Consider the following 20468-nt stretch of genomic DNA (forward strand, 5'->3'; position numbering starts at 1 on the left):
TATTAGGTCGTTTGATCATTCGGAATCGGTTGGAATGGAGTTAGAATCCATTCTGTTCCTTTTTTTTTCTTTTTTTTTTTCTATTTTTTTTTGGTTGAGTTTTTTTAGTAGTGGAATCTCTTACCCAAGTTCTAACTCTACCCCATACATATGGAATCTCAAACCCACCTCTTCTCCTAAGATTTTGAATCTATCCTATTAATGAAATATATAATCCATTCCAACAATAAAACCAAACAACTTTAAACTAGTATGGGTTTTAGAATCCATACCTCTCTAGCTTAGTATGCGATTTCATAGCAATCCGTTCCAATATAATAAACTAAAGTTGTTTTCAAGGGTTGTGAGTGAATTGACCTGCCAATAGATTAGTAAAGTTTTCAATGGAGGGACGATAATGTGGAGAACTAAATTGGATTTCTCTTTGTGAATATTTGGTACGTAAAAAATTGTAGTCTTTAGCATTAGGTAACCGTATTATTACCTTTTCATGAGAGTTGATCGTCACTTTTGAGGGTATCACTATGTAAACTGATTAGTTATTTAGTATGATTTGAAAGCCGCTATGACATAAGAAAAGTTGTAATTTTTTTATTTTAAAAAAAAGGTGATTACATACATGCATGCATGGTGGTAGACCAATTTGAATTTTATAGCTTCGTCTACTTATGGGTGGATATCAAGCTGCAGAATCTAGAATATGTCACGTAAGGGGGCAATTACATTCTTTGTTAGAGAATTTGTACAGTATATGTTTTGTAGAAATATTATTGTGTAAAAGTAAAATTAAAGCTAATATTCTTACAGAATTAGGATTGTAAATGATAAATTCGGGAGAAAGAGATACTTTTATTGCATGTTTCTTATTCATTAAGAAGTTGATTATTTATACAAAACCTAAGATAGGAAACAATATTCCTAAAAGATGTACCATATATATCCTAACGATATATCACTAAATATTCTCTTAACATAAATGATCCTAAAAATATTATTCTACTAACAAGATTAATACGGAAAATAGTTCACACATATATTTTCCGATAATATTGATTATCTCATATCCCTGGAACAGTAAACTATGAAGCAATAATCAATGAGAAAACTCAAGTAACAATATGTTCAATATTACATACATATTTTATTAAATTGATAAAGCTGAAATGAAGTAGTACAAGTAATATGATACTTCGTATTATTGTAGATCATGTTATTCTATTTTACAACACGTGATTATTTTTATAAGTTCATTACTACTACATTGGTAACGCACAATAATATCATGTCTTCATAAGACATATTGATGTAAAGATGTATATTTTCTTACTAATTTGTTCCACCAAAGAGTGTCTTCACCTTCTGTACTTGTGCAGCATCAAACAAAGTGATCTTTTGAATAATTTCAGTTGGTAGGTTATTTGCTCCTATAGATGTAGTAATAAATTGGAAACCAGGGTTTGCACTGTTCAAGCTCACAAATGCAACTGCAGGTGAATCACCCACGTTAACTTGGAAGTGAAGCAATGTGTGTGGGAAGATCATAATATCCCCCTTTTTCAATGTTGTAAAGTACGCAGTGTTATCTGAGCCTATAAACCCTGCAATTATCGTCCCTTCGGTAACTAAGATAACTTCTGATACTCTATGTGAGTGGATTGGTACTACTCCACCCACTCCTATGTCTAACCTCGCCAGGGTAAGACCTAGGCCATTGACAGCAGGGAAAGTGAGATCGAAAGCTGAGGTTACCGCAACTTTGAAGATGTTTGATGTGTTACCTGCAACACCTAAACCTGAAAAAACAAAGTCATCCACAGTCAAGTTAGCAGGATTCCTACAAGGATATCCTGCAGGTGTAACAGGGAAGTTAAAGTCCGCAACACAAAAGTCAACTACACTTGTGGCGGATGAGAAAGAAACAAGAAGAGAGAAGATGATGCAAAATTTTAATAGCTCCATAAGCTTACAAAATGTTTTGATGGTTAAGAGTGTAAAATGATGAGGGTTAATACAAGTATATAGTAAAGTACTAGTGCTTATGTTGGTTTTTTGTCTCTCGTTGTGCTAATCTAGGTTCGTTTATATAGTAGTACATGGCCGTACAAGAAAGTACTATTTATTTTATACTACGTATATGTTTTCTTGGTAAACAAGGAAATCTTTCATTATACTTGTACTTTTTTTATTGTTTGTTTGAATGGGATTATTCTTGGGGAATAAGAAAACCAAACCTTTTTACTTGTGTTTGTTTATTGGGAAATATATCAAAAAATTTACTATTACTAATAAGTATAATGAAAATTATTATTGTATTTCCTCCTTAATCATGGTTGAGGCCAACAATGTGACACAAGGGTAATGAATTCAAATCTCATCCCCCCTTCTTTCAAAGGGAATCTGTATATACGAACTCTATCACGCCACCTTACACTTACGAGAGTTTATTAGGCTTGAAATGTAAATGCAGCCGCAACTTGGGTCTATTATCTCCTCATACTCAACGTGAAACATGCATATTCCTGGACCTGAGCAAATAACTTAAATTTTAGGTTGAGCTAGTCCTATAACAATAAGTAACAAGAACAGATCGAACATATTAATTTAACTTCATAGAGATGTGTGAAACATTTATGTTCTACTCTTATGAGTCTTTATTATCACATGGGAAAAAAATTGTTTGTTTCCCATCATAAGGTTCTTTGCAATAACACATATTCATGTTCATTATTGCAAGAAAAATGACCAGCCGGGATAAAGCTATAACTTACCATGTTTTATTCTGAATAATTCGTTTTCTTCTTTAATATAAAAAATCCACAAAAGTGAATGAAACACAAAAATAGGCAAGAATGAAAAAATTAAAGAACAAATGAACAAAACCAAGCATTTATTAACAAAGAAAGTTATAAAAAGAAGCTACTAATAACAACCTAAACACTCATCAAATGAGTCCCATAAAATGGCACCCATTAAATTCCCTCAAGCTAAACTTTTGCTGCTCGTCCTCGAGCAAAACAAAAGCAAGAAAAGGAAAATAATGAGCTTATTCAAGCAAAATAAAGAAAATAAAGAAAGGAGGTTGGGAATATACACTAACTTACTAACGTAGGAATCACGGTCACCTTTTAGCTAATGACAAGCCGTTTGAACCCCTAGATCGCCCTAAAGCACGTGATGCTCTCATAAGGGTTTCCAAAAAGTTTAACCCATAACTCTCATAAACCAAATAAACAAAGAAAAGCATAAAAAGAAAATTAAAAGAAAGTCGAATGCTCTTGTTTGAACGTTTGCAAACGAACAGGCACAAATGAATACAAGTCTTTCTAAACAATAGAAGAGTGCATGTTTCAAAATATCCAAGGTTGATTGAAACATAAGATATGTTAACCGTAGAGAACTAATAAGACACAATTCACCTTTTGTCCCAACCAATCTTACATTCTTACCACATTCTGAATAATGTCGGTAAGGTGACAATATCCAGGTTACTAACTTGCATCAAAGCTATTTGCATATAGTCATATAGACGAACCTTTCGTTGTCCGGTGACTAATGTTGTCATGTAATTAAACCATAACCCCCTTTAAATGTAGAAATTTTTAAATTTTATTATTCCATTCTCCATTTAATTTTTAATTATTTGATGGGTCTTAAGAAAAATTACAGAATTACACATAGGGTAAGAAGGTAAACATACACTATAAGGGGTATAATGGTCCGTGCACTTTTATAATAGTAATCTCCTACGATGTACTTTTTATAAGGTATAGGGAGGAAATAAGTTCATTACTCAAAGCTTAAGAATAAGTTGAATGTTAATAAGTTATAGAAGAACGTTGAATGTTGTTAAATATTTAATTAAAGAAGAATGTTGAATATTGAATGTTCCAACTGAAATAATAAATTAAATACACGAGATAACAAAAAAGTAAATCAGCTTCTGAGATCAATTAAACAGTACTCATATAGCAGTCTATTATATCACTATCATTAGTTACCCATCTTATAATATCAGCTAACTAACCAAAGTGTTTTTTTTAATCGGCTTAAATTGTTTTTCTTTTTCTTAATCACTAATTCTTCAGCTTAAATTGTTTTTCTTTTTCTTAATCACTAATTCTTCAATTTCTTTTTAGTATCATACATGTTGTACTGGTTTACTTTTCTTTGGTCAATCAATTTTACGTGGAATCGATATAAACGCTAGATCGTCGTTATCATATATGGATTCAAAATAAATCCTTTTGTATTATGACATGATAATATGAAGATCATATAAATCTCAACCACACAGTACACTTATGGCTATAGAGTTATGTACTAGAATTTGACTAAGGAGTATATTTTAAATTTAAGATCAAAGCGCGTATTATGTAGACAACATTGAATAAGGCCATCCTATGTGGTGGTGTGGCTAACTTACAAATAATGTACTACCTCCGTTAAATATTCTAACAAGTTTATCACTATATGTTCGTTGATAGATAAATACGGATTATAAATTTATGCTGAGAGAACACTTTGTCATCTGCTAAATTAACATCTAATAGAATCCAACTGGTTATCATAAAATTATTTGTAATATTAAGTAATTATTATTTTACTTTTATGAGTAATTTAGATATCAGAATTGTAATCTTAAGTCAATCTTCATTAATTCTGGCTCCATGTCTTATGTTAAGCCCATGAGTAAACTCACATGTGAGCAGGGGCGGATCTATTCATGTGCATGGTGAGTCACGTGACTCACCAGCAAAAAAAATATGTTAGCATTGTATATAGGGGGTCTCTTTTCTGTTGCTATTGCTGCCCACCTGAGTTAGCATTATGTCAGATTTTTATTTTAGATATCAAAGAGACCTGTTATTTAGATAGCAGGTCTCTTTTCTGCTTACATTGAAATCTTTGCTGCGTTGGCTCTCTTTTTTCATTAAAGAGACCTATTATATTAAATAACAGGTCTCTTCAGTTATTCATTATTTATTTTTTTTGGGGTACTCCGTATAATTTTTTAATAATTCTTGTTTCTATTTATACTATAATTATGCAACCAATTTTAATATTTTCCCACAAAGCTTATCAATTAAGTAAAAAATCATAAACAAATTTTGCTTATCATATTGATAAATGATAAACTTGAATTTTCTCATTTTATAGTACCATTGTTTGTAACAAGTTATTTATTTGGATTACGTACTTTTGACTTGTAAGATTAAATTTTTAAGTACTATTGTAGTATGGATTTTTATGTCCTATTTTTGGATTGAAATCCTTTTGGTGAAATATATTTTATAAAATTTTTGGATTGAAACAAGTGATCAATTATTGACGGTGACTCAGCAGTTCAAAAATCCTGGATCCGCCACTACATGTGAGTGAAAGTATTATATATTCATATTGAAATAGTGTAAAAGTGAAGAAAAGTATTGAGATATTTGTCCCACATTGAATAAAGGAGAAAGTTGTGTCATCTTTATAACACTAAGGGACTACTCCTCTCATTACCATAGGATTTTGAGGTAGAAACTTTAGAGGTTCAACCAAGGTCAGTCCAATCTCTCAAAATTTTGAATAACATTTTCGATCCTAGCTCGTTCAGCTCTTTAAATCATTCATGGATATGCCTCGTTGACAAGAAAATTATATTACAGAGATTCTTTGATGGTCTTGTAATTAAACGTTAAGCTTCATTGTCTGTTTTAAATATTACTCGTATTTCCTTTTTTTAATGGCATCATTGGACTATTTCAGTTTATATACTATTTCTCTTTTTGACTATCATTTATGTTTTACATAAAAGATAAAGATTCATCTTATTTTAAGCTTAATTTTTTTTTTTTTTTTTTTTTTTGTGAAGAATTATGCTTAAGGGCCTGCTGAGCTGAACTGAACTGATTGAAGCTGAACTGAACTGAACTGAACTGATTGGAACTGAACTGAACTGAACTGAATTGAGCTGAAATGAATATTTTATGTGAGAGGGAAATTAAGAGCTGAACTGAACTGAACTGAACTGATTGGAACTGAACTGAACTGAACTGAACTGATTGGAGCTGAACTGAACTGAACTAAAATTAAGTAAATGTGAACAGGCCCTAAATGCTTTTCAAACATCAATATCGGATCAATAAATTTAGGGTCTGTTCACATTTACTTAATGTCAGTTCAGTTCAACTCCAATCAGTTCAGTTCAGTTCAGTTCCAATCAGTTCAGTTCAGCTCTTAATTTCCCTCTCACATAAAATATTCATTTCAGCTCAATTTAGTTCAGTTCAGTTCAGCTCCAATCAGTTCAGTTCAGTTCAGCTCAATTCAGTAAATATGAACAGGCCCTTACTAAAAGTAAAGGATCTTGCTAATAATAAAGTGGTATTATTTGGAAAGGCATGATAAAATTACGCGTTGATCGGTGTAATTAATGTTAATTTAATTTAATCTTTCGACTTTTAGCTAGCTTATACAGCGCACCCGAGACGTTCGTTAGCTTTTGCCAAAATTAAATTAAAAATATTAATGACCAAAGATTTACATTGACAAGCGTGAAATATCAAATGATTGTCAAACCTAGATGCATGATGCACCCAATATATGTTTTTCTTATTTTGATGATTAAATGATCAAAAATAACGTTGGTGTATCTTCCACCAAAATGTATACTACCTCCGTTAACTATTATTTGCAACAAAGGGGTATTATTTGTGAGATATAAAATATTCCTTTGTTGCAAATAATAGTTAACGGAGATAGTATTATAAATTTTAGTAAAATATAGTTATGCAATTTAAATAAATAAAAAATAAAAATAAAAAGGATTTTTTTGACAATTACCAACTACAATTGTTGTTGTTTTAGCAATTACCAACTACAGTTTTTTTTTTTTGGGGGGATTTTACCACCTACGAGTTTTATTTTTCAAAATATCAAAATTTTCCACCTTTATTAAAAAAATAAAAAATAAAAAAAAATCCACCTACTTAACTCTCAACTCAAATGTGACATCATGTGGGACCTATTAACTACCTTTTCCCTCCCTTTCTTTCTTTTATCTTTCAATTTCTCATTCCTCTATTTTGTACTCCTCTCAAAATAGGGAAAAAATATCAAATTAAATGACATATTCATGTTAATTATTTCACGAAGAAAAGTTATTGTTTAACCATCTAGGCTAATTGTCAATTATACTTTAAGATTGCACAATAAATAATATTATACTACAAAGAAGTATTGAAGACACATATTACATACAAACTATTAGATGCTCTTAAAAAGTAGTAGTTGCACAACTAAAAAGGTGATAACCCGGTGCAACACCCGGGCTGCTCTAGTTATTATTTTAATAAAAGCTGGAGTAATGATGTACATATATTATTAACCCGAAAAGTGTAATTAAGCATGAAATAACTTGAATATGTATATTCATATTCGCCTGAAAAATTGTTCAAAATGTGATAAAATGCATAAAATCACATGAAAAAAACAATTATATTAACAGAAAATCAAATTCCGAAATGAAATACTTATACAAAGAAACAACAATGCAATACATTAACACAACCATACAAAAAAATGGAACTAACAGTACAATTTTATTAGGGGACATTTTTTTTTTTGGGCATTTTCCCTTTTGTTCAATTGCTAGAAAAAAAAAATGAAATAACATAACAAATTCTGAGCATGACTTACTAATTAATTAGTTAAGCCATTAGTTTTTACCACCAAGAACACCCTTGAGCTTCATAATGACATCCTTAGGAAGGAATGTAGTTGTTGCAATAAGATCAGTTGGCAGAGCATTAGCAAATAAAGCGTAATCTGTAATCTGAAGTCCTGGACTCGGGCTGCTGAAGCTAACGAAGGCGAGTGCTGGCGATTTTCCGGCGTTGATTTGGAAGTGAAGTAGCCCTTGTGGGAAGACCATCACATCACCCTTGTTAAGAGTCTTGAAGTAGATGTCATTTGCTGAGTCAATGAATCCAGCACAAATCTGGCCTTGGATGACAACGAGGACTTCGGAACCCCCAGGGTGAGTGTGCATAGGGATGACACCGCCTGCAGCGATGTCTAAGCGAGCAATGGACAGTCCTAGGCCGTTTACACCAGGAAACTGAGCGGCAAATGCTGGTGTGACAGCGGCTTTGATGAGGTTAGAAGTGTTGCCTGCAGCGGCTAGACCATGGAAAACAAAGTCATCGACTGTGACCTTAGACGGTTTCTTGCAGGAGTAGCCTGCAGGTCCGTCAGGGAGGCTCAAGTCTGCAACGCAGTAGTCCCCTGCTATAGCAGAGTGAAGGGAAACAAAGAGGGTGAGGGCGACGAAGAGTGGAAGATACATCTTCGAAGATTAGATTGATAGATGATGATAAGCTTGTAATAATTTTTCGTGTGGTTAGATTGGCAATGTACTATACCTGCTTATATAGAAAGAAGCAGCTTGGCTGTTTATCAAGACAGCCAATCTGCTGGGCCAGACACCGGGCCAGTGTCGAAATGGCTCACATGTTTGAGACTTCATATTCGGGGCGCATGTGAATGGTTGACCCCATACATAGTCGAGTAACAACAAGCAACAACTTTTTGTTCTGATTTGTAGCTGAATTATGTATCATTACTGCAGTCATTTATCACTAATTAACTTTCAGCTGTTTTGATAGCCTGATAATAATATAGATGTTGTCGATTGATTGACAACCAAGGTCATGAATCATGATTGAGTATTACATCTATCTTTCTCAAGAAATGATTTATGTAATACAGTAACATCTATGACAGAACTCTGCGTTTCTGTGATTATGATTGCCTAATAAGTTCGCGTGTATGTGTATATGTGTGTTTCTTTCAGTACGTGTATTGAGAAATCAAATCGAATAGTAAGGAAATCGAGTCAGTTTCATGTAGAATGAGTGAAAATTATGCATACTTATTTCTGGAAGTATTCTGCCATTAAATCGTTTAACAAATACATAAATTTGAGTCATACATCAGTAGATAAGTGACATGAGAAACAATGTTTTATGACATTTCAGTTTCAGAACTCAAATAATTCCTTACAAATTTTTGAGAAGTTTAGCTAAATGTAAGGTATTCTTGGTGTAAAGTCCGGATGAAATACCACCCTCGACACTTTAACCAACTTAGTTAATTAATTCTTATCCATGAAAAAAAGTCTAGTAAACAAACAGAACATCAAACTATGGTGAACTGAAGTTACCTTTCGCGTCATTTAAGTTGATTTTTTTGCTAGATATTCTTATATTACAACGTTTTATGAAGTAAAGAAAATATAAATAAGGTGGTCCATAATCACATGGTATTGTAAAGGAGCAGAAAATGCCATTTTTGACAACTATAAGAAATAGACTCTGCTAGTTTTCCTAAAATTTCAGGATTATTCCACAGAAAAATAAGTGGATCTTATGAATTACCCTTTTAAAGGGTTCATTCATGCCCATCTTTAGGAATTAAAGCATATTCTGTTCTTTTCGTTCATTACTCTGCACAAATATAGCCAAATATATTCCAACTTGCTAATTTAATTACCAAATTAATCATACTACATTACATCAAATTATGTGATTTATGCCCAACTTAATAATCCTCTGCAATCTGTCTGAGAACATTGTTCCTTTCTGACAATGTCACGCTATATGATAATCTTTGCATTAACATAGAGATATACTCCGTAACAAACAATGCATTAAGACTAATTTGATTGATTTTCAAGTATTGAAAGTTAACAATGCAGCATTAGGGAGTAAGGTAATATGGTATGCCAAGTAAGCGAAACCGAGGAGATAAGGCTTATAGAATCAGAACCAATAGTTGTATACATTATCTGTCTAATAGCCATACATCTTCAAAAGGTAAGATGGAAGATTCATGTATTTTGTTCTATATGCATGGTTGTATTATAATTGTTCAGTAAACAAATATTTAGATATTTGACAGTTATTGTACAGGAAGGCCACAACTTTTTTCTAACAATTCCAAACTTTTATAGAATTGATAGATATTTATTCCATGTTGAGCAATTTGTGCATGAATAATTTTTGGACTACTCCAGGTCCCCCCAATGAATTAACTGGTTTCGGATCGAATAACCGACCGAAATCAAACAAGATAAACAGTTTAAGGTGAGAAATGCATTTCCTGCTTGACACAAAAAGAGTGCCTAAGTCATTATCAGGCCATAGCCCATAATATCTACCTTCCCAATGTATGTGAATATGTGATGCATGGAAGTACAAAGTTTGCATAATTTTGCTCCAGTAAACATTTTTAAGGACGAAAAACTAATTTGACTTCAAAAATTTAAGTCTAGTTTAAGGAAAACTTAAAAATGTCAATGCAATTCAACCACTATTAGATCAAGCTTAGTATAGATTTATGTTCAAATTGAAGAGTTGTATTATGGAAACCAATAAAGATAAAAATGGTTTATATTAGTTGGTTGTATAAGTTGATGAAAAGGTAAATTGTTAATACATGCAAGCTCAAATTCAAAGACTAGATAATCTATCACACTAAGTTATTTCATACAAAGTATGAGTATAACATACTACAAGTAGTATTCTTTTTTCTAACAAAATATCAATATTGGGCTTGACTCGAAAATTAACAAGCACGAGTCGAGCAACTCTTTGCTCGTGATCGACTCATTCGATTAGTACCTCTACTAACAAATGTGATAAAAAGAAATGTTTCATCTAATTTAAAACAGAAAAAGAAATTATTAAGCGCTTGTTTGGCATCATTTTTTGTTTTCAGTTTCCTATCTCTTTGAAAACCAAAAACAGGAAATAAAAAAAAAGTTGTTTCTACTTTTCTGTTATCAGTTTTCAAAATTATCATGATTTTAATAAGTCTAAATAATTTTTTATTTATTATATAACATACTACCTCCGGTCCAAATACCCCAAAGTTGCGAGTAATTTGGACCGGAGGTAGGACATAAACTCATATGTTGAAATTCAATTCAGTTCAGATCTGTTCAATTCAGTTTAGTTTAGCTCCTAATTTCCTTCTCTTATAAAATATTCAGTTCAGTTCAGTTGAGTTCAGTTCAACTGAGTTCAGTTAATAAGAACAGGCCGTAGTATATAATATATTTTTAAGAAACAAAAAACCATATCAATGCCGAACGAACCCAATGTAATAGTTTATAGCATAGTCCGGCCCAACCCAAATACTAGCTATTGACGATAAAGTAATAGAACAACTGAGCCACATGTCCATATGAAGAATGAATTTTAGATACGCCCAAAAACAATAAAAATTTGAGGACGCATGTAATAATGACTGGATAACTTTCTTTAGCATCGTACAGACAAGGCCCATCAAGTTAACTATTGACTTGGCCCAATTAAACAAGAGTTGGTAAACTAGATTGGTCTTGACCCAGTTAAACTAGAGTTGGTAACAATTGGCTTGGCCCAATTAAACTAGTGTTGGTACTTGGTAACTCAGTTTTCTCTCAGCTGTCTGAGAAATAACTAATGAGCTTTGGTTACTGTCTTTTACTGTAGATTGTGTAGAGCATAGTGAGCCCGTTTATTGTTGTATAAGTGGAAACAAAAGGTGGGGACGGTCGTGTCACTATGCTTCGTGCTAAGTCGTGTCGTGCTACGCTCATGTCAATCTTTCAAAATTGAAGCCCATGGTCATGCCATGCATTCCTTAATATTGTCTTTGCTGTAGATTGTGTAGAGCATAGTGAGCCCGTTTATTGTTGTATAAGTGGAAACAGAAGGTGGGGACAGTTGTGCCGTGTCACTATGCTTCGTGCTAAGTCGTGTCGTGTTAGGCTCATGCCAATCTTTCAAAATTGGAGCCCATGGTCATGCCATGCATTCCTTAATACTAGTATCTTTTATATCTTTGATAAAATAATTAAGAAATAAGCCGGTCAATCTGTTGTGATAGTGCAGAGTTTGAGTATTCACACACCATGGCACATCAGCGTGTCTCTCATAGTATTAGGTTGCGCCCATTTGTGTTGTTCCTAAGTGACAGTATTAATCTTTCTTTTAGGCCCTGTTCTCTTCACCTTAAAAAAATAATATTAAGTAAAAATAATTTCAGTTCAGTAAAATTAATTTCAGTTCAGTAAAAATAATTTCAGTTCAGTAAAAATAAGTTCAGTTCAGTAAAATTCAGTTTTCTTAAAGAAGAATTATAATAGAAAATCAGTAAAAATAATTTCAGTTCAGTAAAATTAAGTTCAGTTAAGTAAAAATAAGTTCAGTTCAGTAAAAATAATTTCAGTTCGGCAAAATTAAGGTGAATCAAACAGGGCCTTAGTCACTCTAACGGAGGAAATATTAATAAAAAGTAATGGTGTACCACCCACTCAACCAGGTCAAGGCCGTCACAACTCACAAATGAAGATAAGCAGCCTTTAGCTGTTACTCCTATTAACGTTGCCACAAATAATTGAGTGTTGAATATGAATTGGTCCCTTTGTCCATACCCACCATACCAATAGACAATGATCTATAAGTTATTATAAACAATTCAACTACTCATTTCATCATTTGATTGGTTGTTGGGTCCTTAAAATTCTCAATTAGGAATAATCCTACATTTATTGTATTTAAAAATTAAGAAAGTAATATAGTTATTACCCTTTTTCTAAAAATTCAACTCACTTACTAACTTACTATTATGTACATTATTACACTTTTTCTCTATGACCCTAAGCTAATTCCCTTGAGGCATTCCAGGGGTCTCGAAAAGTTGTTTTACTAATAGTTATTTTACTCGTAATTAAGTGGCTAAACAGCTACATGATAGTACAATAAAACCGCTAATGTCTAGTTTTGTTCAACTAATTTGTACTTATTATAATTCGGATAAGTTTATGAGAAAAATATGTTTATATAAGGTAACTACGTTCAAGTAATATAATTCGAAATAATAAGTTAAGATTATACAAGTTCAAGTTCAATTTACAGCAACCCATCCAAAAAAAATATTTTACCACTAAAATAAGTTCAAATATTTTTCTAGTAATGAATCAATGATGCATTTTCTAATATTTGAAATAATTTCAATGTTCCTTAAGATTAAGGCTTTGTTCGGTAATATAATTAGCTAGTAGATGATTAATATAACTTGTTATATTACTCGTAATTGGTTTGACAAGGTAATTGCATTAGTTTGTTTAATTAGCTGGTTATTTAAAAGTGTTTGGTAAATAGCAGTTAATTATTATCCGTTTTAGTTTATATAATAACTAAAAAGCTACATGTGCAATAAGCAAATTTCAAAAGCCTCATTTTAGATGCTTTAAAAAAAAAAAGAGTTTTTTTAGCCCAAAAAAATATTTCAATAAATTATTTAGTCATGTGATCATGTCAAACAATTGAATTATTTTTTATTTGGTCAAACCTCTAAAAAACCTCAATAAGCTAAAATCATTTTTAAAAACCTCTTTATCAAAAAGGCCTAAACTTTAAAATGCATCATTGATTGAATAGGATTATGTTTGATAAAAATTGGTTTAGAAGTATAAGAAAATTTGATTAGATTATTCTATACCATTCTAGGTTTCTAGGTTTGTTTTCATGTGAAGTATAGGTATAAATGTGTTATCCAAATCATTAGATCAACACTTATAAAAACTTATTTTTATTTAATTTATCTTATCTAAACTTATTCTTCCTTAAATAAATTAAATAAGCTAAGATAAAAAAAAAAAAAAAAAAAAAAAAAAAAAAAATAAAAAAAAAAAACCAACATTTAAAAACTGATAGAGTATAAAACATATTCCTAGGCCTCAACCATCAGCTTAAGCTTTTGGTTGAATTGGTCCTCTAACATGTTATCAAGAGCCAGCGTGACACAAAGGTTAGTACTCGTATTAGTAGTGGGTAGTTTACCTTGAAGGTAGATGTAATTTTGCCCGTTTTACAAAACTTACAATGTTAGCATACTGAATTACTTGTATCCTTTAATTATTTTGTAACTTAAAAATTGTGGAAGGTTATAGGAAACAACAAAAATTGAAGTTACAACACATCAATATGAGAACTTTATAGAAAATAAGTCAATTTTGATGTTTTAGTCTTAATTACTGTAATTAATACATAAGTTAAATTTGGTCAATAAGGGCAAAACCAACGTTTTCCCTCAACATTCACATAATCACATTAATATAACAATTCCTTTACAGCCATCAATGACACAAAAACAATCAATTAAAATTAAAATTTATTTTTAAAAAATTAAATTTAAAAAAAATGTGGTCAACAAAGTAATTTGAGCACACCTATTTAACCCCTCAAAAAACTAAACATAAAAATCCCACAATAATCCATCAATCAATCATCCACCCCCACCAAACCAAACCCACCATTCTCAGACCAACCCAGAAAAACCAGAAATCATCATAAAATAAAAATCAAATCTTTTTCCAAAAAAAATGGGAAAAAAAGCAGTGTTAATAGGAATAAATTACCCAGGAACAAAAGCAGAGCTAAAAGGATGCATAAACGATGTAAAAAGAATGCATGAATGTTTGATCAATCGTTATGGATTTGAAGAAGAAGATATCAAAATTCTGATTGATACTGACCGGTCATATACCGAACCAACCGGTAAAAATATACGACGTGCTCTTACAAATCTGGTTCGATCTGCTGAACCTGGTGATTATCTTTTTGTTCATTATAGTGGTCATGGTACTCGTTTACCGGCTGAAACCGGTGAACATGATGATACTGGTTTTGATGAGTGTATTGTTCCTTCTGATATGAATCTTATTACAGGTAATTTCAGATTTTTATTTTCTTTGATTTTTTTTGGGTTGATTGATTTTATTTTTTGATGTGGGATTTGTGGAATTTGATTGAATTTGACTCATTGTGTTGCGTTGACTTTTTTTTGGATTGGTTAGCTTGATTGTCGGAGTTTGTGTTTTTGGTTGATGATTATTATTTTTGTTACTTGTGTGTTTTTTTTAATTTTGTTCAATTGGTGAATGTGAAAAACAGGGGAAAAGTTGAATGTTTTTTAGATTAGAATTTATTGTAGATTAATTTAATTGACATTAAAATTCAATTTTCTATTGTTTGTTTTGATTTGGGTTCTAAACAATTTTCATTTTGAATTTAAATGTATATTCTGAATTGAAAATGATAATTTGTATATTCTTTGAATTTAAAATGAAAATTGTTTGGAATCGTTACACGAACAACCAATAGGAAAAGTGAACCTCGTGGTGTACAACTGTACAATTGTACAAGTGTGTTGATTCCAATTTCTTTACAGATATTCCCCTGGTTCTAATTGGGATCATTAAATTCCTAGTATATGCAATATGCTTATTCCATTTGGTCTAAATTAATTGAAGCCTGAAATTTCGGGTGTGGGTGTGGGTGTGATTTTAGCATTTTAAAAGGTAGGACTTTAGAATTTGTACAAAAGCACCTGATTCACGGGGTCTAAAAGTTTAAGTGGTCGTTTGATTAGATGTAAGAAGTTACTTTTTCTAGGAAGTTTGAACTTTAGAAAGGGTTTAAATGTATAATGTAGTTTGATTGACGCAAGTAGAAGAAGTAGCACCTATTTGCCTAATTGTTCATTGAACATTATTGCTTTAAATGCTGCTTGAGCTGAATCTTGAGCTGCATAGTTGTTTTTTCAGTTAGCTACAAAAAATGCTGCTCCCCTATGACATTTTGCAACATTGAGCCTAAACTCAAGTTAAAAGAATACACTAAATCAAATGCCGGTACCATAGTGACAATTAAAGGAGTGCTAAGTAGAATCCGAACTAGAATCAATAATGCTTCTACCTAGGCGCGTGTAGATGTAATTTAAAGGAGTGCTAAACTTAGTTTCATGAACAATATCAATAATGTCATTGTGTATTTGTGCCTTGGCTTCTGAAGGCCGCGTTTCTGGTAATAGAATATGAAGTCATATTAGGTATAGTTACACATGGGATGATCCCCATTTTTGCTAACATGATTAGATTAGGCTTAAAAAAATTTAAAGTCAGACTACAGCTAACTACTATTCTATATGTTGTCTAATTTATACAAATAACTTTGTTGCACTGGCCAATTTATGAATTGCATTATCAATATATGATTTTTAGTATGAATAAAGAGAATAAGTTGACATGACTATATATGTAGAATTATAGATTATACTAGGCAATAATAAAAGAGACTAAAGATGATGATTTCATACATGCTATACACTATACATTGGGAAGGATAAACAAGGACTTATTTGATATGATATACACTTGCCATGTACCCTCATCATAAGTCACAAATCAAAAAATCTTGATCTGAATAATAAAACTTCAGATTCAGAGTGAGGATGCTGCTGGAAATAGATTACAAATTCAGTGTTCTGTTCTTCCGAAATTTGATTGATAAAAGTCTGCTTAGCTTTCTAATCTTTTCTTGAAGAAAGTCTATAATCACCTGTGTTTTAATATTAAACTCCTGCCTTGGAAGCTCTTGTGTAACTCACTGAAATTTGATTGTCCTGTAGAATTGAACTTACATACTGATATCAGGATCTGAAACTCTGAATTTTGCTCCCTAATCAACTTATTTCTTAGATATTGTACCTTAAGAAATCAACTTAATTTCAATTTCATTTCGAGCAGATGAGGACTTTAAGGAATTGGTGTGCCAAGTCCCAGATGGTTGCCGGATCACAATAGTCTCGGATTCATGCCACAGTGGTGGCCTAATTAGTGGTGCTAAAGAGCAGATAGGAGAAAGCACACAGTCTCATCAAAGCCATAGTAGCTCATCAGGATTCAGCCTATCTGGTTTCTTGAAGAGTAAAGTGAGGGAGACTGTTTCTGATGCTATTGAATCTCGTGGCATCCATCTCCCTCATCATCACAGTAGGGACTATGAACCCGAGTACAGGGTAGTTGAAGAAGATAGTTACGAAGGTCATAGTGGCTATGTGAAAAGTCGATCTCTTCCCCTTTCTACCCTCATTGAAATGCTCAAGGATAAGACTGGGAAAGATGACATTGATGTTGGAAAAATCCGACCTACTCTCTTTGACATGTTCGGGGAGGATTCTAGTCCCAAGGTCAAAAAGTTCATGAAAGTCATCCTCAACAAGATTCATGGAGGAGAAGGGAGCACCGGGGATGTCATAGCTGCTGTTGGTGGACTCGCAATGGAGTTTTTTAAGCAGAAGCTTGATGAAAAGGATGACGACTATGCTAAACCTGCACAGGATGCTGAAGTTGAGAGGAAAGAGGAAGTGTATGCAGGTGAAAATAAGCGGAGTTTACCTAGAAATGGGATACTTCTTAGTGGTTGTCAGACTGATCAGACATCTGCTGATGCTAGCCCTTCTGGGAGAGACAGTGAAGCTTATGGTGCTTTCAGCAACTCGATTCAAGCTATACTGAGGGAGTCTGATGGAGACATTAGGAACGATGAGATTGTGACAAAGGCTAGGAAGTTGCTCAAGCGTCAAGGATTTACTCAACGTCCTGGACTTTATTGTACTGATGACTATGTTGAAGCTTCCTTTGTCTGCTAATCATTGTTCTTGGGTCTGATACTCTGATGTCTGCTACATTGGTATGACATTATAGCATAAACTGAAATGGTGTTTTTGCATTAGATTGCCCATTTGCACTGCTGTTTCTTTAAGTATGTACTGTTACAATTGCGGAGAGTTGTAATATTTATCGTTCAGTTATGAAATTGTTGGCCGGAACCAGTCTTCTTGCTTTAAATGTGGGAACATATATACATATATAAGGGTTCTACCCAGAATGTGGGAATATTTATTGTTCAGTATATAAGTATGGTTTCTCATTTGAATCAATGTATGGCTTTGCTGTGGAAACTATGGTTCTTACTGTATCTGCTTGGGGAACTGACCTTAATTCATTGTGATTGACATCAAACAGGGACATACACTGAAGCAAGCTTCATTGGTAGGTAGAACGATCTATGATGTGCATTGTTGGTAAATGGTAATAGACTAATGGTGGGTGGTTTGTATGTAAAAATATCAAATGGAATTGGTAACTTTGGTATACAAACCGATCATGAGTTTTGGTTAGTTGGTCCATTAACATGGTATTAGCTAGAGCCAATGTGACAAGGTCATGAGTTCAATTCTCATTCGAATCTCATCTACTTCTCCTTTCACTATGGAATGTAAACCAATCATTTGATCAAGCTAAATTTCTTAATATTGCATTCAATAACCTTGGGCTAAACTAAATTTCTTAATATTGCGTCCAATAACAACATTTACAATGGGTTCTTAGCCTCTCATATGAGGGGGCATGATAGAGTATATAAACCGATCTTGACTAAGCAAAATTTCTTTATATTACGTCAAGAGATTTTTTTGGCGAAATACTCAAATTCTATGTACATCATTTGTCCATGCATTGACAATTACCCAAATTCTATATACATCAATTGTGGATACATTGAAAGGTACTTAAATTCTGTTTACATCATTTGTCGAGGCCTTGAAAGGGTGAATATTTTCATGCCCTCATGGGCACATGAGCATAAAATAATGATCGGTCTTTGAAGGGTGGAGATTTGGAGATGGATCAAGGCCCAAAATGAAATTAACGATTACATCATATGGCTACAACGTATTAACTGAATTATTTAGCATAGTCCAATAGATTTGGGGTGGTATACTGGTATCTAGGAAGTGTTTCCCAAGAATTCCAACTACCAAGAATGTTTAGCCTAAAATAGACTACTCATGATGATAGGTAGAACGTTGGACTTATAGGCTTTTTAGCTAGGCTTGCCTTTTGACACCTTGGACACTCTAGAATAGTAGAATCTAGATTGGCATATGTGCTTTGTCGCTCCTAATTGCTTACTCAAATTATATGTTAGCATGATAGGATCATACTTTAGGAGTTTTTTAAAAAAAATTATGAGTAATACTTTCACCTTTAAAAAAAAAAAAAAATTTAATAAATAATGATTGCTTGATACAAGAGGATACATTTGTTTAACGGGAATCTTGACTAATAATAAATGTGGTTATGTTTACAGAATATGATCACAAGTTTTATACTATAACTAGTTTTTGGACCCGGGCGATGCCCCGGTTGATTACATGGAATTAAACATTAGGATCTTGCTAACAAGCGCCCCGGGGCGTTAGTTAGGAATGCATGACAAAATCACGCGGCGTTCGGTGTAATTAATGTTAGTTTTACTCTAATATTTCTACTTTTAATTCTCTTATCTAACGCCCCGGGGGCGCTCATTAGCTTTTGCCTAAACATTAATATACATTGTAATGTATGATTTAATTTTCTTGTAATTAAATTTATTGTTCATATTGTCATTTGCTACTTATTAATATTTTGTATTTAAAAGATTGCATAAAAAATTACATAGCTTGGTGGTAAGATATTTAGTTCTAGAATGAGAGGTTGTGGGTTCAATTTTTGTGGAGAACTCTTTTTTTTAATTTTTAATTTTTAATTTTTAATTTTTTATGATGAGTCCATGACATGGAATGAAAAACAAATAGAAGGAGAGCCACGTGGCGTAATGAATAGTTGAGTAGGTGACGTGGCGTAGTAAGAAGAGCTTAAGTGACACGTGGACGTTCTTGGGAACGCCTTTTAATATATTAGTATAGACTAGTGTCAAAAATAAATCATACAGAATGACAATTACATTATTACAAATATAATCAATAAGTTTTGGTATAGTTATAACTAAGAGAGCCCTAAATAATAGCATTGATAAATAACTTGTATAATAAAGCTCTGACTAGGATTATCAATCATCCCCTATACTTTGTTTATGCTAATGTCATTTAAGGTATAAACTTTGTAAGTAAGAAGGGTGTTAGATTACCTATTTAAAGAATAGAGATTCAAGGGCACTAAGGAAGCAAGGAGTAGGAAAAGAACATGTCCTAAAAGGGATTTCTTCCCATATTGGACCAACTAATCATCTAAGTAAGAGGACTAAAAGGAGTAAGTCATGTACTCATGTATCCAAGGTACAAACTCTGTAGATAAGAGGGTTATGTGATTGAGCATTCAGAATTCAAGTGAGGGCACTAAAAAGACTAGGTTGTAATAATTTATTTTTGAATGCGAATCAACGATTTAATTTGACATGTTTACAATATGAAATAAGTCTAGTCCAAACTTGTTAATTAATTTTAAGTCATTCTATTCAACAAGTATAATTTTAAAAATAAATCGTTTAGTCGATTCTAAAATTATATACTACTAGAAATTTGTTTGTGGAAAAGAAGGACTACACGTCTATGCTCTAGCTCAAACATGCATTACATGGTGTTATGGAGCAGGGAAGAAACACCTCACCTTTCGTCGATCCTTATCAATCACAATTGTTTTGGTTTTTTCTAATGAACTTCAATCATAATAATTAAGTTCAACACTTCAACTTTATTGAAATTTGGCAAGGATGTCTTATCGTTATTTCATTTCTCATGTCGACTAC

General features: G+C 32.4%; 3 protein-coding genes across 3 annotated transcripts; 1 reads left to right on the top strand and 2 right to left on the bottom strand.

Annotated features, from left to right (window-relative positions):
* Window positions 1-1326: 1326 nt before the first annotated feature.
* On the bottom strand, window positions 1327-1959 carry LOC145612444 (auxin-binding protein ABP19b-like). Its single transcript, XM_081667813.1, has one exon. It carries the CDS (start codon window positions 1957-1959, stop codon window positions 1327-1329), a length of 633 nt encoding a protein of 210 aa, XP_081523939.1.
* Window positions 1960-7463: 5504 nt separating this feature from the next.
* On the bottom strand, window positions 7464-8398 carry LOC145611988 (auxin-binding protein ABP19a-like). Its single transcript, XM_081667367.1, has one exon. It carries the CDS (start codon window positions 8330-8332, stop codon window positions 7703-7705), a length of 630 nt encoding a protein of 209 aa, XP_081523493.1. The 5' UTR covers window positions 8333-8398; the 3' UTR covers window positions 7464-7702.
* Window positions 8399-14296: 5898 nt separating this feature from the next.
* On the top strand, window positions 14297-17841 carry LOC145612036 (metacaspase-5-like). Its single transcript, XM_081667414.1, has 2 exons — window positions 14297-14765; window positions 16625-17841. The coding sequence occupies exons 1-2, from the start codon at window positions 14420-14422 to the stop codon at window positions 17527-17529; spliced, it is 1251 nt and encodes a 416-aa protein (XP_081523540.1). The 5' UTR covers window positions 14297-14419; the 3' UTR covers window positions 17530-17841.
* The last annotated feature ends 2627 nt before the right edge of the window (window positions 17842-20468 follow it).

The sequence above is a fragment of the Chenopodium album genome, chromosome 24 (assembly GCF_948465745.1).
Source record: "Chenopodium album chromosome 24, dcCheAlbu1.1, whole genome shotgun sequence".
Lineage (NCBI taxonomy): Eukaryota > Viridiplantae > Streptophyta > Magnoliopsida > Caryophyllales > Amaranthaceae > Chenopodium > Chenopodium album.